The sequence below is a fragment of the Zingiber officinale genome, chromosome 7B, assembly GCF_018446385.1.
Source record: "Zingiber officinale cultivar Zhangliang chromosome 7B, Zo_v1.1, whole genome shotgun sequence".
In the NCBI taxonomy this organism is placed as follows: Eukaryota; Viridiplantae; Streptophyta; class Magnoliopsida; order Zingiberales; family Zingiberaceae; genus Zingiber; species Zingiber officinale.
The window spans coordinates 120,125,390-120,146,082 of NC_055999.1; the positions used below are offsets into that span (position 1 = coordinate 120,125,390).

The window sequence follows — 20,693 nt, forward strand, 5'->3', positions numbered from 1 at the left end:
TCAAATGGCAGCCACAGTTCTAATGGTTATATGATGCGAGCTGCCATCGTCACTCCCACCACCTCTAGCGATTAAGCGCTTCGTTCCACTACAACCGTCTCGAGCCCCACCCTCGACGATCACCTCCGAGGAGGAGGAGGTGTTCAAGAGCCGCACGATGCTGATCCATCCGATTCCTCCCTTGCCTCCACTGCCGCCGCTTCTAACACCTCCATCCCCACCCTCTCCGGTGATCACCTCCTCCTCCGAGGAGGAGGTGTTCAAGCGCTGCTCGATCCCGATCTCGATCCATCCGATTCCTCCCCTGCCTCCGCTACTGCCGCCGCTTCCAACACCTCCATCGCCACCCCCTCTAGTGATCACCACCTCCTCTTCTGTGGAGGCGTTCAAGTGCCGCACAATCCCGATCCATCCGATTCCTCCCCTATCTACGCTCATGCCAATGTCGTTGCTTCCGACACCTCCATCCCCACCCCTCGGCGATCACCGTACAATTGTGTAAAGGTCGTCCCGTCCAGTCCATTCCAGTCTAGACATGTCGCGTCCCTTTTGGTGTCTCGATCAAGCTCTTCCCTGTTTCCGAGAATAGTTGTTTCCGAGAATAGCAAAGGAGGTCCTGTTCACATGGCCGCCAATCAAAATACTTGAGGAAAATAAAACAGACGAACGAAATACTTGAGCAAAATAAAATGGCCGATCATTTTGAGTTGAACCTTTCCACATGTCGTCTTCCGCACGATCATTTTGAGTTGATTCACATGGCAGGCTTGTAGCTTGCCGCTTGCCGGTTTCCACAACCCTATAAACTGTCATGACCGCGTACTAATGTATTCATTTATTCATCTTCTCTTCTCTTTTCAATGTCGCTTCTAATGACAACCGCAATTCTAATGGTTATTGGACGAGACCTCGCATCATCACTCCAACCACTATATTTTGGTTAATCAGCACTTTTGTACCCAAAAACTTCAGTATAATAGAAAACTTTGGTATACCAAAGTTTAGTATACCAAAATTTAGTATACCAACACATAGTACACCAATTCTACTATATACCAAAGTTTCGGTATATTGAAATTTTGGTATAATGATCTTCGGTATACCTAACTTTAGTATACAAATTTTTTGATAATATTCTATTTAAATTAAAAAATGAAGAACATAGAAATTTCAAAGTATAATGTAACATAAACTTGCAACTTAGATGTAAAGCTTAAATAAGTCAATTGTCTTTTGTTATTTGTTTATACGATCAAGAGGTTTAAAAAGGTCAAAATCCAATACTGTCAAAATTTTTCTACCAGCCTAATGGCCAAGGTCGTTTCCTTGTTTCCACGAGAGTCCGTTCTTTTCTCTTTGAAGTTGAGCATAAACCACCTTTCTTTTTAAAGCTGAGCAAGCAAACAACGTCGAACCGCCTCCACATGGCTTGTTTGCTCAAACTCCCTATAAACTCTGATGTCGCTGATGCTGATGCCTAACATCTTCTCTTCTTTATCATGTATCTATAAATAGTTCTGATGATGCTGATGTTGGTTAGCGACCTCCCATCATTCTCGGCCGCCCGACCACCACCCCCGGTGGCGATAATGCCGCTGCATCCACCACGTCTAACCCCCCGACGGACACGAACTCCTCTGAGGAGGAGGTTATTGCCGCCGCTGGACGCGAACTCCCCCGATCCCCACCCCCACCCCTGGCGGCGATCACCGCGCCAACACTGCTTCCACCGCCTCCATCCCCCCGGTGATCACCTCTTCCTCAGAGGAAGTTACGAATCGCCGCCCCCGTGGGATTCTAATTCGCTTTCCCATTCCCATTCCGCTGTGCATTGCCACCGCCGCCGCCACTGTCGCCGATGAAGTTGTGAAGGTTGTCCAGCCGTTAGCGCAGTGATCACAGCCAGGGGTGGGAGTAGGGGGAGTTTGCGTCCGACGATGACAATAACCTCTTCCTTAGAGGAGTTCGCTACTGCTTATTTGTCCAAACATCGACGTTGAACCAAAGTTATGGTGTACCAAGTGTTGGTATACTAAAGATCGGCATATCGAAATTTGATATAAAGAACTTTTGTGCATTGAAGTTCGGTATACTGAACTTCATTAAACCAACACTTGGTAACAAACACTTTTGAAAAAATAAAAGAACCTTTTTGAACCTTGGTAACACCTTGTTATTATTTCAAAAATAATTTTTGAAAAAATATTTTTTTTAAATTTTTGAAAAAAATTCTAAATTTTTTTGTTACAGTAAGAACCTTCCATTTGGAGATCAAACATTTCTCTGCTTGTATGCGCACTAAGGTTAATACCTTCAGTTAGAGTAAATAAAAGAATAGTTTTTACACGGCCTAACAATAACCAAAATGATGTCCTTAAAGCTAATTAAGTATATTTTGATTTCAATTAAAACAAAATTATAGATGAAAATGCTCCAAGATGGTATGTACAAGTTATCTGATAAAAAATTCCTGATTAAAGAGGTCTTAAAATTACAGTAGGGATCCTCTGATCCGTAAATTGTGGATCGGAGGATGATCCATTTTTTAAGAACCCTTGATTTGGATGAATCCTATTTTTTAAATAGGTGGGGTCCATCCAAATCAAGGATATAGAAAAATGGGCCATCCTCTGATCCGTAATTTACGGACCAGAGCATCCGTACTCTTAAAATTGTTGTGTTTACATGTCAGCCCATATTTATGGAATTTACCTTTACGGATTTCTTCCTATTTTCTTATTTTGGAGAAATTATTCTGTGTTTATTCCTTCTCTGGTAGTTTTTCCAAAATTTTCTTGCTCATGTCATTAGAGCTCGGAACGACCATGGCCAACTCTTTTGCCTCGATTACACTGCCAACAGGCCTCCCACCTAATTCAACGACTCCGTTAAACTTGATGATCATATTTTTTTATTATTCAATGTAACGTAAAATAAATGGTGTGTCGGTAAAGTCTGGCATCCGAAAATGACACATAAAATAAATGGTGTTCTCGTGGCGTCGGGCGTCTGAGTATGTGTCGGGGTTCTCAGGAGTGTCGGGGGTGTGCGAGAATTGAACATAGAGAAGCCGAGAACGTTCTCGAGGGTGCCGGGAGTCTGAATCTGTGTCGGGGTTAACGGGAATGTCTGGCGTTCGAAATTGAACATAAAGAAACCGTGTTCACGGGGGTGACGGGAGTCTGAATCTGTGTCGGGGTTATCGGAAATGTTTGGCGTTCGAGAAGGCGTGTTCTCGGGGGTGTCGGGAGTCTGAATCTGTGTCGGGGTTATAGTTAATGGCAGCGCTCTATTCATCAATTTTTCGCCTTCTCCTGTGCATCTCATCGCCGTGAGCGGGAAAAGGTAGGTCGGAAGAAGCCGAATAGAGAGAGAGAGAGGGAGGGCTTATGGAGAGTGGAGGAGGGGAGAAGCCTTTGAGGCGGGTCATGGCGGCGTTCGAGGCTTTGGAGGCCAGCTCCAAGACGATGCCCATGGAGTTGGATGCTTCTCCCAAACCTACTCTCAAGTTTCCTTCCTCTTCGCTTGAAGGCTCGCAGAGATGGACTATATCGCTAAGGTCAAGTATCCCCCTTTCTCTTTCTCTTTCTCTTTCTCTTTGAATCTTACAACTTGCTTGATCTTTTGGGGATTTCCGCTTTTTCAAAGGATTAAGTTCCACCAAAAAGTAGTGTCACCCTTTCGTTTTGGTCAAAATTGACGATAAACTGATTGATCTATATGCCTTCTTCATCTTGGTATCTGTCGATGTGTCTGCGATCGCACAAGTCACATTTATATGCATCTAAAACAGAGCTGATCATGTGGTGTGAAATTGAGATTCAAGTACCAAAGTGAGCACTGGTTATTGTTAGTCTTTCTTTCTCCATCCTTACCTAGCATTCTAATAGACATTTACTCATTTTTCATCAATTGAAACTACACCTAATTGCCCTTCAATATTAGTATATAAGCTAGTTTTTATTTTATCCTTCTTAGTATTTCCAGACATCCATCTCAACATGACTTAAGACTTTTTAAGTGTCATTATGTACCTTCAACTCTGCTTAGCCAATTGACAAGATTTATGCTATAGTACATTAAGACAACTTTAAACTAGATATTAATTTTTGAATTTTTACAAGGAAAAGATCTACAAGTCAATGGTTATGCTTGAATTTGGAAAGATCCAGACGTTGCGTAGATTATTACCACTCTCACACTGTGTTGATCACCATCTCATGTGCCAATCACCATCTTGTCCTTAGGCAATAGACAAGCGTGATTGTCCAAAACAAAGAGAAAACATCTTTAAGAACTTTTAAGAAGAAAAACAAAGATAAAAACATGACGGATGACTATCTAGCAGTTTCTACACTGAGCATGTGGTTAGTCACAACAGAATCAAAGATTCAAAGGTTGATAGGTGATACGGGGCATAAGGGTAGGGCCAAAGAAGCCGACCAGGTAGGAGTCAAGGGGAGGTGGCAGTCAGAAGTCAAGGGGAGGTGACGGTTAGATGTTAAAGGGATTTTGCAGTCAGAAGTCAAGGAGACGTGGCAGACGGAAGTCAAGGAGACGTGACAATCAGAAGTTAAGGGGACGTGACGGTTAAAAGTAAGAGGGACGTGGTAGTTGAGAGGAGGGGGGATTGCCGAAGGTTGCTGATCAAATATCGCCAGGTCGGAACTTACAGGTCAAGACATGCGGTCCAAGGCTTACAGGTCAGGACTTACAGGTCATGACTTACAGGTTAAGACATGCGGTCCAAGGCTTACAGGTCAAGATATACAAGTCAAGACTTACAGGTCAAGACATGTGGTCCAGGGCTTACTGGTCGAGACTTACAGGTCGAGGTATACGGGTCAAGACATGAGGTCCAGGACTTACGGGTCAGGATTTACAGGACAGGACACCGTCATCCACCCGCGGGAACCCTTCCAGGAAGTACAGCGCCAACAGAGAGTCTCAACGACCCTCTGTCAACACCGACGACGACGACGTAGCCGGCCTCCGTCTGACTCAGATTCCGGACGGGATCAACAGGCAATCAAGAGAACTTGTTATATACTCCTTCCTTGGTGACTTCATGATTCATTGTTGTTTCTGTGTGTTTATCTTGTGGTATTGAATAGATTGATGATAATGCAATGGGTAGATAATTTTATCAGACAACTTACATCTTTATTATTTTATCCGTTCCGCCACTGCCATCCCAACCCCCACCCCCGGCGTTCACCTCCTCTGAGGGGGATGGGGTGTTCAAGCGCTGCTTAATCCCGATTACGATTCTGCCTCCTCTGCCGCCTCTTCCAACACCTCCATCCCCACCCCCTCCGACGATCACCTCCTCCGAGAAGGAGGAGGTGTTCAAGAGCTACATGATCCCGATTCCGATTCAGCCTCTGCTGCCGCCGCTTCCAACACCTCCATCCCCACCTCCTCCAGCGATCACCGCCTCCGAGAAGGAGGAGGTGTTCAAGCGCTGCACAATCCCGATCCATCCGATTCTGTCGCTGCTTCTGACACCTCCATCCCCACCCTCGGCGATCACCGTCCAGTCGTGTGAAGGTCTGGTCCGTTCCGGTCCAATCGTGTCGCGTCCCTTTTTATTAATAAATTAGAGGGATATTTTTCTAGATCTAGATTAAAGTTTAACGTGTCCAGTCCAGTCCTGTCCAATCATGTCCTATAGTGTTGTCAAGACTTTAAACTTTGTTTGATTTTGCCTGATTTTGCACATGTTTAATGGAGGTTGTCTTTTGGGTTTTCGGCTATGGTATCTTATTAAATCAACTATTGGGTTGGAGTTTATCGGGTTCGGCTTCGGATTTATGAATTTCGGATTGTATTCATGTTCAAGTTCAGATTTAGGAGTTTTGGGTTGTATTCAGATTTGGATTGGATTCAGATTAATATTTTTTTTTTAAAAAAATCTAATTTGATTTGATCCATCTAATTTAACATTCTAACTAATATCACTACATTATTGATAAAATAGGGGGTTTATATTAAACCATTTAAGAAATTATGAATATATATTTAGTGAATAAATGTGATAAGTATATATAGTTATATTACTGTAGTTTTAAAATATGATACAAAGATTGACAAACCGAAGTTAGATATAAAGAGCTTTAGTATATTGAAGTTCAATATACGGAACTTTAGTATACTAACACTTAGTAAACCAAGACTTTTGTACACGAAAACTTCGGTATAATAGAAAACTTTGGTATACCGAAGCTCGATATACTGAACTTTAGTATACCAACAACACCAAATCTTAAGTATACTGAAGTTTCAATATACCAAACTTTATTATACAAAATTTTTGATATTATTTTATTTAAATTAAAAAATGAAGAATATATAAATTTCAAAATACATAACATAAAATTTCAACTTAGATGTAAAGCTCAAAGAGAGTACACAACATCACCTTACTCACCTTTTTTGCTCCAAGATGGTATACACAAGTTATCTCACAAGAAATTCTTGATTAAAGAGGTCTTAAAATTGTGATGTTTACATGTTAGTCCATAATTATGGAATTTGCCTTTAAGGATTTCTTCCAATTTTCCTATTTTGGAGAAATTATTCTATGTTTGTTCCTTCTCCGGTAGTTTTTTCAAAAATTTTTTGCTCATGGTATTATATTAGAGCATGGAACGACCATGGCCAACCCTTTTGCCTCAATCACACTATCAACAAGCCTCCCACCCATCTAATTCAACAGCTTCATTAAACATGATGATCATTTTTTCTTATTATTCAACATAACATAAAATAAATGAAATGGTGTGTCGGGGTTCTAGGGGTGTCCGACATCTAAATATGTATCGGGGTTCTTTAGAGTGTCTGGCGTCCGAGAATTGAACACAGAGAAGCAGTGTTCTCGGGGATGTCGGGAGTCTGAGTCTGTATTGGGGTTATCGTTAATTGCAGCGCCCTATTCATCAAATTTTCGAGGCGGGTTGCGGCGGCGTTCGAGACCTAGGAGGCCAGCTCCAAGACGGCGCTCATGGAGTTGGATGCCTTCTCCCCAACTTGCTCTCTCTCAAGTCTCCTCCTCTACGGATGGATGTCTAAGCATAGCCTTCAAGTTCACAGAGATGGACTATATCGCTAAGGTCAAGTATTCCCCTCTGTTCTCTTTGAATCTTACAAATTGCTTGATCTTTTGGGGATTTTCGCTTTTTCAAAGGATTAAGTTCCACCATAAAGTAGCGTCCCCCTTTAGTTTTGGTCAAAATTGACAACTGATTGATCTATATGCCTTCTTCATCTTGGTATCTGTCGATGTGTATGCGATCGCACAACCTCAAAAGAGTCACATTTGTATGCGTCTAAAACAAGGCTGATTATGTGGTGTGAAATTGCGATTCAAGTACTAAAGTGAGCACCGGCTATTGTTAGTCTTTCTCCATCCTTACCTAGAATTCTAATAGCCATTTACGAATTTTTCATCAATTGAACTACATGTAATTTTTCTTCAATATTAGTATATAAGTTTTTAGTTTATCCTTCTTAGTATTTCCAAACATCCATCTCAACATAGCTTAAGACTTTTAAGTGTCTTTATGTACCTTCAACTCTGCTTAGCTAGAGTACATTAAGACAACTTTAAACTAGATATTAATTTTTGAATTTTTACAAGGAAAAATCTAGAAGTGAATGGTTATACTATGTAGATTACCACTCTCACACTGTGTTGATCACCATCCCATGTGTCAATCACCATCTTGTCCTTAGGCAATAGACAAGAGTGATTGTCCAAAACAAAGATAAAACATCTTTAAGAACTTTTAAGAAGAAAAACAAAGATAAAAATGTGATGGATGACGACATAGCAGTTTCTACACTAAGCATGTGGTTAGTAACAACAGAATCAAAGATTCAAAGGTTGATAGGTGATACGGGGCATAAGGGTAGGGCCAAAGAAGCTGGCCAGGTAGAAGTCAAGGGGAGGTGGCAGTCAGAAGTCAAGGGGAGGTGACGGTTAGATGTTAAGGGGATTTTGCAGTCAGAAGTCAAGGAGACGTGACAGTCAGAAGTCAAGGACACGTGACGGTTAAAAGTAAGAGGGACGTGGTAGTTGAGAGGAGGGGGGATTGCCGAAGGTTGCTGATCAAATATCGCCAGGTCAGAACTTACAAGTCAAGACATGCGGTCCAAGGCTTACAGGTCAGGACTTACAACTAAAGACATGCGGTCCAAGGCTTACAGGTCAGGATATACAAGTCAAGACTTACAGGTCAAGACATGTGGTCCAGGGCTTACAGGTCGAGACTTACAGGTCGAGGTATACGGGTCAAGATATGCGGTCCAGGACTTACGGGTCAGGATTTACAGGACAGGACATACATGTCAGGATATGCGGACTAAAGCTTACAGGTCAAGACAGATTGGTCTAGATTTCTTGAACGGGTCTTCCAGCATGAACTTAGATATACTCAAGAGGAAGTCTAAGGCAACTGGTCATCAAGATCTTCTCCCTTCATATCCGGTTAGTATAGCACTACACGATAACTAAGTCAAGGAATCATAACCACCTATCAGGGAATAATAGTGGTTTGTCAGAGAATATTCTAACGGTCTGCGACTCGACGTTAATAGAGCCTTCCTTTGGCCTCCAAGAGAATGACACATGACATTCACCGACAGACAAGGTCTGACACTCGACATTCCCTGACACTTGTCAGATTCCAGAAGTACTCCTTGTCATATAAAAAGAGAGGACCTCTTCCTCACGCAGGTACGCTCACTCTCCTTTTTGCATCAGTCATTTACATTTGTCCTTTCGTTTTACTGTTCTTCTAGGGAAAAAGTAACTGACTTAAGCGTCGGAGGGCCTGCACCGGGGAAGTTTTCCCTGGTTCTTGGTCTCTAACGCTCAGTGTGCTCGTCTTAGTGTGCGCAGAGGACTCTTGCTCCATCGTCCTAGTCATCCACTGACATCCACCCGCGGGAACCCTTCCGGGAAGTACAGCGCCAACAGAGAGTCTCAACGGCCCTCTGTCAACACCGACGACGACGACGTAGTCGGCCTCCGTCTGACTCAGATTCCGGACGGAATCAATAGGCAATCAAGAGAACTTGTTATATATTCCTTCCTTGGTGACTTCATGATTCATTGTTGTTTCTGTGTGTTTACCTTGTGGTATTGAATAGATTGATGATAATGCATTGGGTAGATAATTTTATCAGACAACTTACATCATTATTTTTTTGAAAACACTTTAATAACTATACTGATAATATGTTAATTGCTTCTTGTACTTTATTTACTTTCCAACTTCAGTGCCTGTGTTGTTGTTGCACAAGGTGCAATACAAAATGATAAAAACCTACTCAGAGAGTTTGGACATTGAATGCTGACTCCATAGATTTGTGTGCAACATCTATGGAAGAGAAAAAAGCATGTTCTTATGAGATGTATTTACCAGATGAATTTTTATCATTTCTTCCATTCAAGAAGACGAACTAAATCTTAAGAGTATTACCAGACCAAACTTCATCCCAGCTTCATTTCACCTGAATGCTTAGGCAAGCGACAACACTGGTCTCATCTCTAGTTTAATCCCATTTTCAATTGCATTAGCTTTGGCTTAGAAAGCCATGCATTTAGGAGAAAGGAACCTTCATAACCAAGGCCAAGCGTTATCTATACTTATTCTACATTTATCATGAGCTTTTACCCTATTTTTTAGATGCCAATATATTAACTGTTTTCTTTCTTTTCTGTCACTTTCTCGTGGAGTCTGAATATAGGTTGAAGATTTATATGAAGCATCGAAATCAATCTCAACTTTAAACAATTTGCCCGAGTTAGATAGTCAACAGAATCGTGTGAAAAAAGGTGGTAGCCATGCACGTAATCTACTTAAATTTAAGCGTGGACTTGGCATGGTCAAGCTGTTGTTTGAGCAGATTCTTGAAAAAGAGTATGGACATAAACTTATACCTTTCTTATGCATGCTAAACATTATATTATGACATAATAAAAGGATGGCTAAAATTTTGTATTCCAACTAGCTTCTGCTATACTTTAAAAAAATTTGAACACATTATTAGATTATTCTTCATACATTTGCCAACAAGTTCAAATCATGTTTAAACAAAATTAAAACACATTACAATGATAACTTAAGCTTCAAAGAAAGAATGACAATCTACAAGAATGCTTAAATCAAATCCATTAGTGACTGATCAAAATAATGATCTCCAATATAAATCACTCTTACATATAGTTAACGATTTGCTAGATTGGAAATACAAACTAATCTAGTTTTCTGAGCATTTCAAGTCATATTTTTAATGGATAGACTAACCATCCATCTTATAATTTACAAAAGCATGGCAATTCAGTTCCAAGACTACATTTTTGAGGGTTTTGAATGGTATGCCGAACATTTAGGTATACCAAACTTTTATGATTTTTTTTTAACATTATGAAGTATGATAAAGTCATTGTGATCAATAAGTTGCAAGTTTGAATGGTGATTTTTTGACCTTTTTTTGTGTGATCTTAAGTTCAGTAATGTCTTCTCCTTCACCAAAATCTTTTCGTATTGGGATATACTAAAGTTTGGTATACCGAAATTCTTTATACCGAAACTTTGATGATTTGGTGCACCAAAGTGTTGATATACCAATGATCAGCATACTGAACTTCGGTGAATACCAATATTATATATATATATATATATATATATATATATATATATATAATTGACTTGTATCAGACTTGCATAAAATTGACGATATACTTAATGTTATATAATGTCTAATACCATTATAATGCCCTATTTATTATGATACAAAACTTTTCATCCAAAATTGCAAAGATTGGGGCCAAAACTAGCCCAAAAGATAATACTACACACCTAAAACATATTTAAGATATTTTGAATGTTTAGGAGGTCCCGTTCACACGGCCGATAATAGCGAGGGAGGTTCCGTTAACATGGTCGCCGATCGAAATAGTTAAGCAAAATAAAATGGCCGATCGAAATAGTTGAGCAAAATAAAATCGACGATCATTTTGAGTTGATTCACATGGCCGCGGATTGAAATAGTTGAGCAAAAAAAAACCGACGATCAATTTGAGTTGAACCTTTCCACATGCTTTCTTCTGCAAGATCATTTTGAGTTGATTCACATGAGCGTCGATCGAAATAGTTGAGCAAAATAAGACGGCTGATCATTTCGAGTTGAACCATTCCACATGCTTTCTTCTGCAAAATCATTTTGAGTTGATTCACATGGCATGCTTGTAGCATGTCGCTAGCCGGTTTCCACAGCCCTATAAATTGCCATGGCCGCGTACTAATGTATTCATCTTCTCTTCTCTTTTCAATGTCTCTTCTAATGGCAGTCGCAGTTCTAAAGGTTACTGGACGGCAGCTACCATCCTCACTCCCACCACCCCCGGCGATCAAGCGCTCCGTTCCGCCGCTACCATCCCAACCCCCACCCTCGGCGTTCACCTCCTCCGAGGGGGACGGGGTGTTCAAGCGCGGCTTGATCCCGATTACGATTCTGCCTCCTCTGCCGCCTCTTCCAACACCTCCATCCCCACCCCCTCCGACGATCACCGCCTCCGAGAAGGAGGAGGTGTTCAAGAGCCACATGATCCCGATTCCGATTCTGCCTCTGCTGCCGCCGCTTCCAACACCTCCATTCCCACCTCCTCCAGCGATCACTGCCATCCGAGAAGGAGGAGGTGTTCAAGCGCCGCACAATCCCGATCCATCCGATTCTGCCGCTGCTTCTGACACCTCCATCCCCACCCCCGGCGATCACCGTCCAGTCATGTGAAGGTCTGGTCCGTTCCGGTCCAATTGTGTTGCGTCCCTTTTTATTAATAAATTAGAGGGATATTTTTCTAGATCTAGATTAAGTTTAAGTGTCCAGTCCAGTCCTGTCCAATCATGTCCTGTCGTGTTGTCAAGACTTTAAACTTTGTTTGATTTTGCCTGATTTTGCACTTGTTTAATGGAAGTTGTCTTTTGGGTTTTCGGCTATGGTATCTTATTAAATCAACTATTGGGTTGGAGTTTATCGGGTTCGGCTTCGGATTTATGAATTTCGGATTGTATTCATGTTCGAGTTCAGATTTAGGAGTTTCGGGTTGTATTCATATTTGGATTGGATTCAGATTGATATTTTTTTTAAAAAAAAAATCTAATTTGATCTGATCCTTCTAATTTGAAATTCTAACTAATTTTACTACATTATTGATAAAATAGGGGGTTTATATTAAAGCATTTAAGAAATTATGAATATATATTTAGTGAATAAATGTAATAAGAATATAGTTATATTACTGTAGTTTTAAAATATGATACAAAGATTGACAAACCGAAGTTAGATATAAAGAGCTTTAGTATATTGAAGTTCAATATACGGAACTTTAGTATACTAACACTTAGTAAACCAAGACTTTTGTACACGAAAACTTCGGTATAATAGAAAACTTTGGTATACCGAAGCTCGATATACTGAACTTTAGTATACCAACAACACCAAATCTTAAGTATACTGAAGTTTCAATATACCAAACTTTATTATACAAAATTTTTGATATTATTTTATTTAAATTAAAAAATGAAGAATATATAAATTTCAAAATACATAACATAAAATTTCAACTTAGATGTAAAGCTCAAAGAGAGTACACAACATCACCTTACTCACCTTTTTTGCTCCAAGATGGTATACACAAGTTATCTCACAAGAAATTCTTGATTAAAGAGGTCTTAAAATTGTGATGTTTACATGTTAGTCCATAATTATGGAATTTGCCTTTAAGGATTTCTTCCAATTTTCCTATTTTGGAGAAATTATTCTATGTTTGTTCCTTCTCCGGTAGTTTTTTCAAAATTTTTTTGCTCATGGTATTATATTAGAGCATGGAACGACCATGGCCAACCCTTTTGCCTCAATCACACTATCAACAAGCCTCCCACCCATCTAATTCAACAGCTTCATTAAACATGATGATCATTTTTTCTTATTATTCAACATAACATAAAATAAATGAAATGGTGTGTCGGGGTTCTAGGGGTGTCCGACATCTAAATATGTATCGGGGTTCTTTAGAGTGTCTGGCGTCCGAGAATTGAACACAGAGAAGCAGTGTTCTCGGGGATGTCGGGAGTCTGAGTCTGTGTCGGGGTTATCGTTAATGGCAGCGCCCTATTCATCAAATTTTCGAGGCGGGTCGTGGTGGCGTTCGAGGCCTTAGAGGCCAGCTCCAAGACGGCGCCCATGGAGTTGGATGCCTTCTCCCCAACTTGCTCTCTCTCAAGTCTCCTTCCTCTACGGATGGATGTCTAAGCATAGCCTTCAAGTTCACAGAGATGGACTATATCGCTAAGGTCAAGTATTCCCCTGTTCTCTTTGAATCTTACAACTTGCTTGATCTTTTGGGGATTTTCGCTTTTTCAAAGGATTAAGTTCCACCAAAAAGTAGCGTCCCCCTTTAGTTTTGGTCAAAATTGACAATAAACTGATTGATCTATATGCCTTCTTCATCTTGGTATCTGTCGATGTGTTTGCGATCACACAACCTCAAAAGAGTCACATTTGTATGCGTCTAAAACAAGGCTGATTATGTGGTGTGAAATTGTGATTCAAGGACCAAAGTGAGCACCGGCTATTGTTAGTCTTTCTCCATCCTTACCTAGAATTCTAATAGCCATTTACTCATTTTTCATCAATTGAACTACATGTAATTGCTCTTCAATATTAGTATAGAAGTTTTTATTTTATCCTTCTTAGTATTTCCAGACATCCATCTCAACATGGCTTAAGACTTTTAAAGTGTCTTTATATATGTACCTTCAACTCTGCTTAGCTATAGTACATTAAGACAACTTTAAACTAGATGTTAATTTTTAATTTTTACAAGGAAAAGATCTAGAAGTCAATGGTTATACTGTGTAGATTACCACTCTCACGCTGTGTTGATCACCATCTCATGTGTCAATCACCATCTTGTCCTTAGGAAATAGACAAGCGTGACTGTCCAAAACAAAGATAAAACATCTTTAACAACTTTTAAGAAGAAAAACAAAGATAAAAATGTGATGGATGACGATCTAGCAATTTCTACACTGAGCATGCGGTTAGTCGCAACAGAATCAAAGATTCAAAGGCTTGCTAGGCAATCAAGAGGACTTGTTATATACTCCTTCCTTGGTGATTTCATGATTCATTGTTGTTTCTGTGTGTTTACCTTGTGGTATTGAATAGATTGATGATAATGCATTGGGTAGATAATTTTATCAGACAACTTATATTTTTATTATTTTTGAAAACACTTCAATAACTATTCTGATAATATGTTCATTGCTTCCAGTACTTTATTTACTTTGCAACTTCGGTGCCTGTGTTGTTGCACAAGGTGCAATGCAAAATGATAAAAACCTACTGACAGAGTTTGGACATTGAATGCCGACTCCATAGATTTGTGTGCAACATGTATGGAAGATGAAAAAGCATGTTCTCATGAGATGTATTTACCAGATGAATTTTTATTATTTCTTCCATTCAAAAAGAGAAACTATATCTTAAGAGTTTTTCCAGACCAAGCTTCATCCCAGCTTCATTTCACCTGAATGCTTAGGCAAGCGGCAACACTGGTTTCATCTCTAGTTTAATCCCATTTTCAATTGCATTAGCTTTGGCTTAGAAAGCCATGCATTGAGGAGAAAGGAACCTCCATAACCAAGTCCAAGCGTTATCTATGCTTATGCTACACTTATCATGAGGTTTTACCCTATTTTTTAGATGTCAATATATTTATTAACTGGTTTCTTTCTTTTCTGTTACTTTCTAGTGGATTCTGAATATAGGTTGAAGATTTATATGAAGCATCAAAATCAATCTCAACTTTAAACAATTTGCTCGAGTTAGATATTCAATAGGACCGTGTGAAACAAGGTGGCAGCCATTCACGTAATCAAGGTGTTGTTTGAGCAGATTCTTGAAAAAGAGTATGGACATAAACTCATACCTTTCTTTTCCATCTGTAATATGCATGCTAAACATTATATTATGACATAATAAAAGGATGGCTAAAATTTTGTATTCCAATTAGCTTCTGCCGTACATTAAAAAAATTTGAACTTTATTCTTCATACATTTGCCAACGAGTTCAAATCATGCTTAAACAAAATTTAAACACATTACAATGATAACTTAAGCTTCAAAGAAAGAATCACCATCAATAATTATGTTCAAATCAAATCCATTAGTAACTGACCGAAATAATGATCTCCAGCGTAAATCATTCTTACATGTAGTTAAGGATTTGCCAATTTGAAATATAACCAAATCTGCTTTAGTTTTTATAGCTTATTGGACACAAACACCCTTAAAAAATCTTCAAATGCCTGATGTTATAGACACCCCATTGTTTGCACCATCCCTACAATACTTATTACGAAAGCATTATTAACTTTACGGGAGGAAAAATGAATCAGACCATCCGATCCTAGTCAATTCAAAAAAAAAAAAAAAAAAAGGTTCGGATTAAAAAATTTCGAATTTGGATTGAAGGATTTTCGGATTGAATATTTTTGAGTCATATATAGATGGACCCGAGTTGACCTTAATTTAGAGTTTAGTGATTTGTTGGATTAAATTTTATTTTATTTTAAAATTTAACATGTGTTATCTATGTTAATAGATGATAATGATGGAGTATTGAAAAAAAAGTAAAAAAATATAGAGAAAATAGAAGAAGAAAAAGTCTATTTGAATAAGATTTTTTGGATTATTCAGATCGGGTTTGAATTTATCAGGTTTGAATAAGCTTTACATCTAAGTTGTAAATTTAGGTTACATTATATTTTGAATTTTCTATGTTCTTCATTTTTAATTTAAATAGAATATTATCAAAAAATTTGTATACAAAAGTTTGGTATACCGAAGATCTTTATACCAAAATTTCAATATACCGAAATTTTGGTATACCAAGTGTTGGTATACTAAATTTCGGTATACCAAAGTTCTCTATTATATTGAAATTTTGGGTACAAAAGTGTTGATTTACCAAAATATGGTGGTTGGAGTGAGGATGCTAGGTCTCGTCCAGTAACCATTAGAACTACGACTACCATTAGAATTGCGGCTGCCATTAGAAGCGACATTGAAAAGAGAAGAGAAGATGAATAAATGAATACATTAGTACGCGGCCATGGCAATTTATAAGGCTGTGGAAATCGGGAAGCGGCAAGCTACAAGCCTGCCATGTGAATCAACTCAAAATGATCTTGTGGAAGACGACATGTGGAAATATTCAACTCAAAATGATCGACCATTTTATTTTGCTCAAGTATTTCGTTCGGCTGTTTTGTTTTGCTCAAGTATTTTGATTGACGGCCATGTGAACAGGACCTCCTTCGCTATTCTCGGAAATAGCTATTCTCGGAAACAGGGAAGAGCTTGGTCGAGACGTCACAAGGGATGCGACACGACTAGACTGGACTAGACTGGATGGGACGACCTTTACACAATTGGACGGTGATCGCCGAGGGAGGCGACAGTGGCAGGAGCGTAGGCAGGGGAGGAATCGGATGGATCGGGATTATGCGGCACTTAAACACCTCCTCAGAAGAGGAGGTGGTTATCGCTAGAGGGGGTGACGATGGAGGTGTTGGAAGCAGCGACAGCAGCAGAGACAGGGAAGGAATCGAATGGATCGGGATCGGGATCGAGCGGCGCTTGAACTCCTCCTCCTCGGAGGAGGAAGCGATCACTAGAGAGGGTGGGGATGGAGGTGTTGGAAGCGGCAACAGTGGAGGCAAGGGAGAAATCGGATGGATCGGGATCGTGCAACTCTTGAACACCTCCTCGGAGGAGGAGGAGGTGATCGTTGGGGTGGGGGTCGAGACGGCTACAGTGGAACGGAGCGCTTGATCGCCAAAGGTGGTGGGAGTGAGGATGGCAGCTCGCATCATATAACCATTAGAATTGCGGCTGCCATTAGATGAGACATTGAAAAGAGAAAAGAAGATGAATAGATGAATACATTAGTACGTGGCCATGGCAATTTATAGGGCTGTGGAAACCGGCAAGCGGGAAGCTACAAGCATGCCATGTGAATCAACCCAAAATGATCTTCCGGAAGAAAGCATGTGGAAAGGTTCAACTTGAAATGATCGGTCGTTTTATTTTGCTCAAGTATTTCGATCAGCCATTTTATTTTGCTTAAGTATTTTGAACTGTGGCCATGTGAACGGGGCCTCTCTTGCTATTCTCGGAAACAGGGAATAGTTTGATCAAGGCGCCAAAGGGACACGACACGACTAGACTGGACGGGGCGCCAAAAGGGGCGTGAACTTCGGTATACCAAAGTTCTCTATTTATTGAAATTTTGGTATACAGAAGTATTGATTTACCAAGTATTGGTATATTGAAGTTCTAAAGTTCTTTATATCAAATTTAGTATGCCGATATTTGGTATATCAACACTTAGTACACTAAAACTTTGGTTCACCGTCGATGTTTGGACAAACAAGCTATAGTGCTACTAATCCTTTCCAAGCAATGAGGTCCCATTATTTTCTTCTACGAGTTAAGAATAAAACCGCCGATCAACTTCCTTTCTTCTTAGAATTGTATAAGAAAAAATTGCAGATCGCATGACTTCCTTTCTTCTTCAAGTCGAGTAAAAATAAACAGTAAAACAACTGATTACATGGCTTCCTTTCTTCTTCAAGGTGAGCAAAAATAAAATCGTAAAATGGTCGAGTTGAGCCTTTTCACATAGCCTTTGTCTTCTCGGATGATTTCCACATGGCTTGCTTGCCCACAGCACCTATAAATTCTGATCTTGATGTTGTCTTCATCTTCTCTTCATCATGTCTCTCATAGCAGTAGTTCTGATTTTGATGTTGGTTATTTGACGCTGGATGTGAACTCCAATCATCCCTGGCCCGACCCCCACCCCCAGCGGCAATCACTACGCACATCCATCCCCCCGACAATCACCTCCTATGAGGAGGAGTCTTCCAAGTGTCGCCGATCTTATTAATTCCCATTTCAATGTCGTTGCCACCACCTGCATCGCCACCCCCGATCATCGCCTCTGACGAGGAGGTGACAAAGTGTCGCCTCCTAGGATCAATCCAATCCCCATTCCAATTCTCTCACAAGAGCCACCGCCTCCGCTGTGAAGGTCGTCTAGTCGTGAAGGTCGGTCGTCCAGTAGTCATGAAGGTCGCTGTGAAGGTCATCCAGTCACCGTGAATGTCGTACAGTCTTGTCACGTGATGTGTCTGTCGTATCATGTCTATTGTGTTGTGTATTCTCTTTGATGTGGGGAAAAAGGCATGTGAGGAGATGTCATGTATTCTCTTTAAGCTTTACATTTAAGTTGCAAGTTTATGTTACATTATATTTTGAAATTTCTATATTCTTCATTTTTTTAATTTAAATATAATATTATCAAAAATTTTGTATACAAAAGTTTGGTATACCGAAGATCATTATATCAAAATTTTAATATATCGAAACTTTGGTATACCGAAGAATTGGTGTACCAAGTGTTGGTATACTAAATTTCGGTATACCAAACTTTGGTATATCAAAGTTCTCTATTATACTGAAGATTTTTAGGTATAAAAGTGTTGGTTTACCAAATGTTGGTATAATGAAGTTCAGTATACCGAACTTCAATGAACAAAAGTTCTTTATATCAAACTTCGGTATGTCAATCTTTGGTATACCAACACTTGGTACACCATAACTTTGGTTCACCGTCAATGTTTGGACAAATAAGCAATAGCGAACTCCTCTGAGGAGGAGGTTATTGCCGCCGCCGGACGCAAACTCCCCTGACCCCCACCCCTGGCGGTGATCACCGCGCCGACGGTTGGACAACCTTCACAGCATCATCGGCAATGGCGGCAATGCAGGTGGTGGCAGCGGAATGGGAATGGGAAAGTGAATCAGAATCCTAGGGGGGCGGTGATTCGTCACTTCCTCTGAGGAGGAGGTGATGACCGGGGGGATGGAGGCGGTGGAAGCAGTGTCGGCGCGGTGATCATCGCCAGGGGTGGGGGTGGGGTCGGGGGAATTCGCGTCTGGCGGCGGCAATAACCTCCTCCTCTGAGGAGTTTGTGTCCGCCGGGAGGTTAGACATAGTGGAAGCAGCGGTGTGATCGCCACCGAGGGTGGTGGTCGGGCGGTCGAGAATGATGGGAGGTCGCTAATCAACATCAGCATCATCAGAACTATTGCTAGAGACATGATAAAGAAGGGAAGATGTTAGGCATCAGCATCAGTGACATCAGAGTTTATAGGGAGTCTGAGCAAACAAGCCATGTGGAGGTGGTTCGACGGTGTTTGCTAGCTCAGCTCTAAAAAGAAAGGTGGTTTTATGCTCAACTTCAAAGAGAAAAGAACGCACCCTCGTGAAAACAAGGGAACGACCTTGGTCACTGGGTTGGTAGAAAAATCTTAACGGTATTAGATTTTAACCTTTTTAAACCTCTTAATGTATAAACAAATAATAAAGACAATTAATTTATTTAAGCTTTACATCTAAGTTGCAAGTTTGTGTTACATTATATTTTAAAATTTCTATGTTCTTCGTTTTTTTAATTTAAATATAATATTATCAAAAATTTTGTATACAAAAGTTTGGTATACCGAAGATCATTATACCAAAATTTTAATATACCGAAATTTTGGTATACCAAAGAATTGATGTACCAAGTGTTGGTATACGAAATTTTGGTATACCAAACTTTGATATACCAAAGTTCTCTATTATACTGAAGTTTTTGGGTACACAAGTGTTGGTTTACCAAGTGTTGGTATAATGAAGTTCAGTATACCTACTGAACTTCAATGCACAAAAGTTCTTTATATCAAACTTTGGTATACCAACACTTGGTACACCATAACTTTGGTTCACGTTGATGTTTGGACAAATAAGCAGTAGCGAACTCCTCTGAGGAGGAGGTTATTGCAGCCGTCGGACGCGAACTCCCTCAACCCCCACCCTTGGTGGTGATCACCGCGCCGACGGCTAGACAACCTTCATAGCATCATTGGCGGCGGCGACGGCAATGCAGGTGGTGGCAGCGGAATGGGAATGGGAAAGGGAATCAGAATCCCAGGGGGCGGCGATTCGTCACTTCCTATGAGGAGGAGGTGATCGCCGGGGGGATGGAGGCTGTGGAAGTAGTGTCTGTGCGGTGATCGCCGCCAGGGGTGGGGGTCGGGGGAGTTCGCGTCCGGCGGCGGCAATAACCTCCTCTTAGAGGAGTTCGTGTCTGCCGGGGGGTTGGACGTGGTGGAAGCAGCGATGTAATCGCCACCAGGGGTGGTGGTCGGGCGGCCGAGAATGATGGGAGGTCGCTAACCAACATCAGCATAATCAGAACTATCGCTAGAGACATGATGAAGAAGAGTAGATGTTAGGCATTAGCATCAGCGACATCAAAGTTTATAGGGAGTCTGAGAAAACAAGCCATGTGGAGATAGTTCGACGGTGTTTGCTTGCTCAACTCTCCAAAGAAAAGTGATTTTATGCTCAATTTCAAAGAGAAAAGAACGGACTCTCGTGGAAATATGAAAACGGCCTTGGTCATTGGGTTGGTAGAAAAATTTTGACGGTGTTAGATTTTGACTTTTTTAAACCTCTTGAACGTATAAACAAATAATAAAAGACGATTGATTTATTTAAGCTT

General features: G+C 40.4%; 1 protein-coding gene across 1 annotated transcript; it reads right to left on the reverse strand.

Annotated features, from left to right (window-relative positions):
* On the reverse strand, nucleotides 1-438 carry LOC122004772 (uncharacterized PE-PGRS family protein PE_PGRS36-like). Its single transcript, XM_042559607.1, has one exon. The coding sequence runs from the start codon at nucleotides 436-438 to the stop codon at nucleotides 1-3; it is 438 nt and encodes a 145-aa protein (XP_042415541.1).
* Nucleotides 439-20,693: the final 20,255 nt, after the last annotated feature.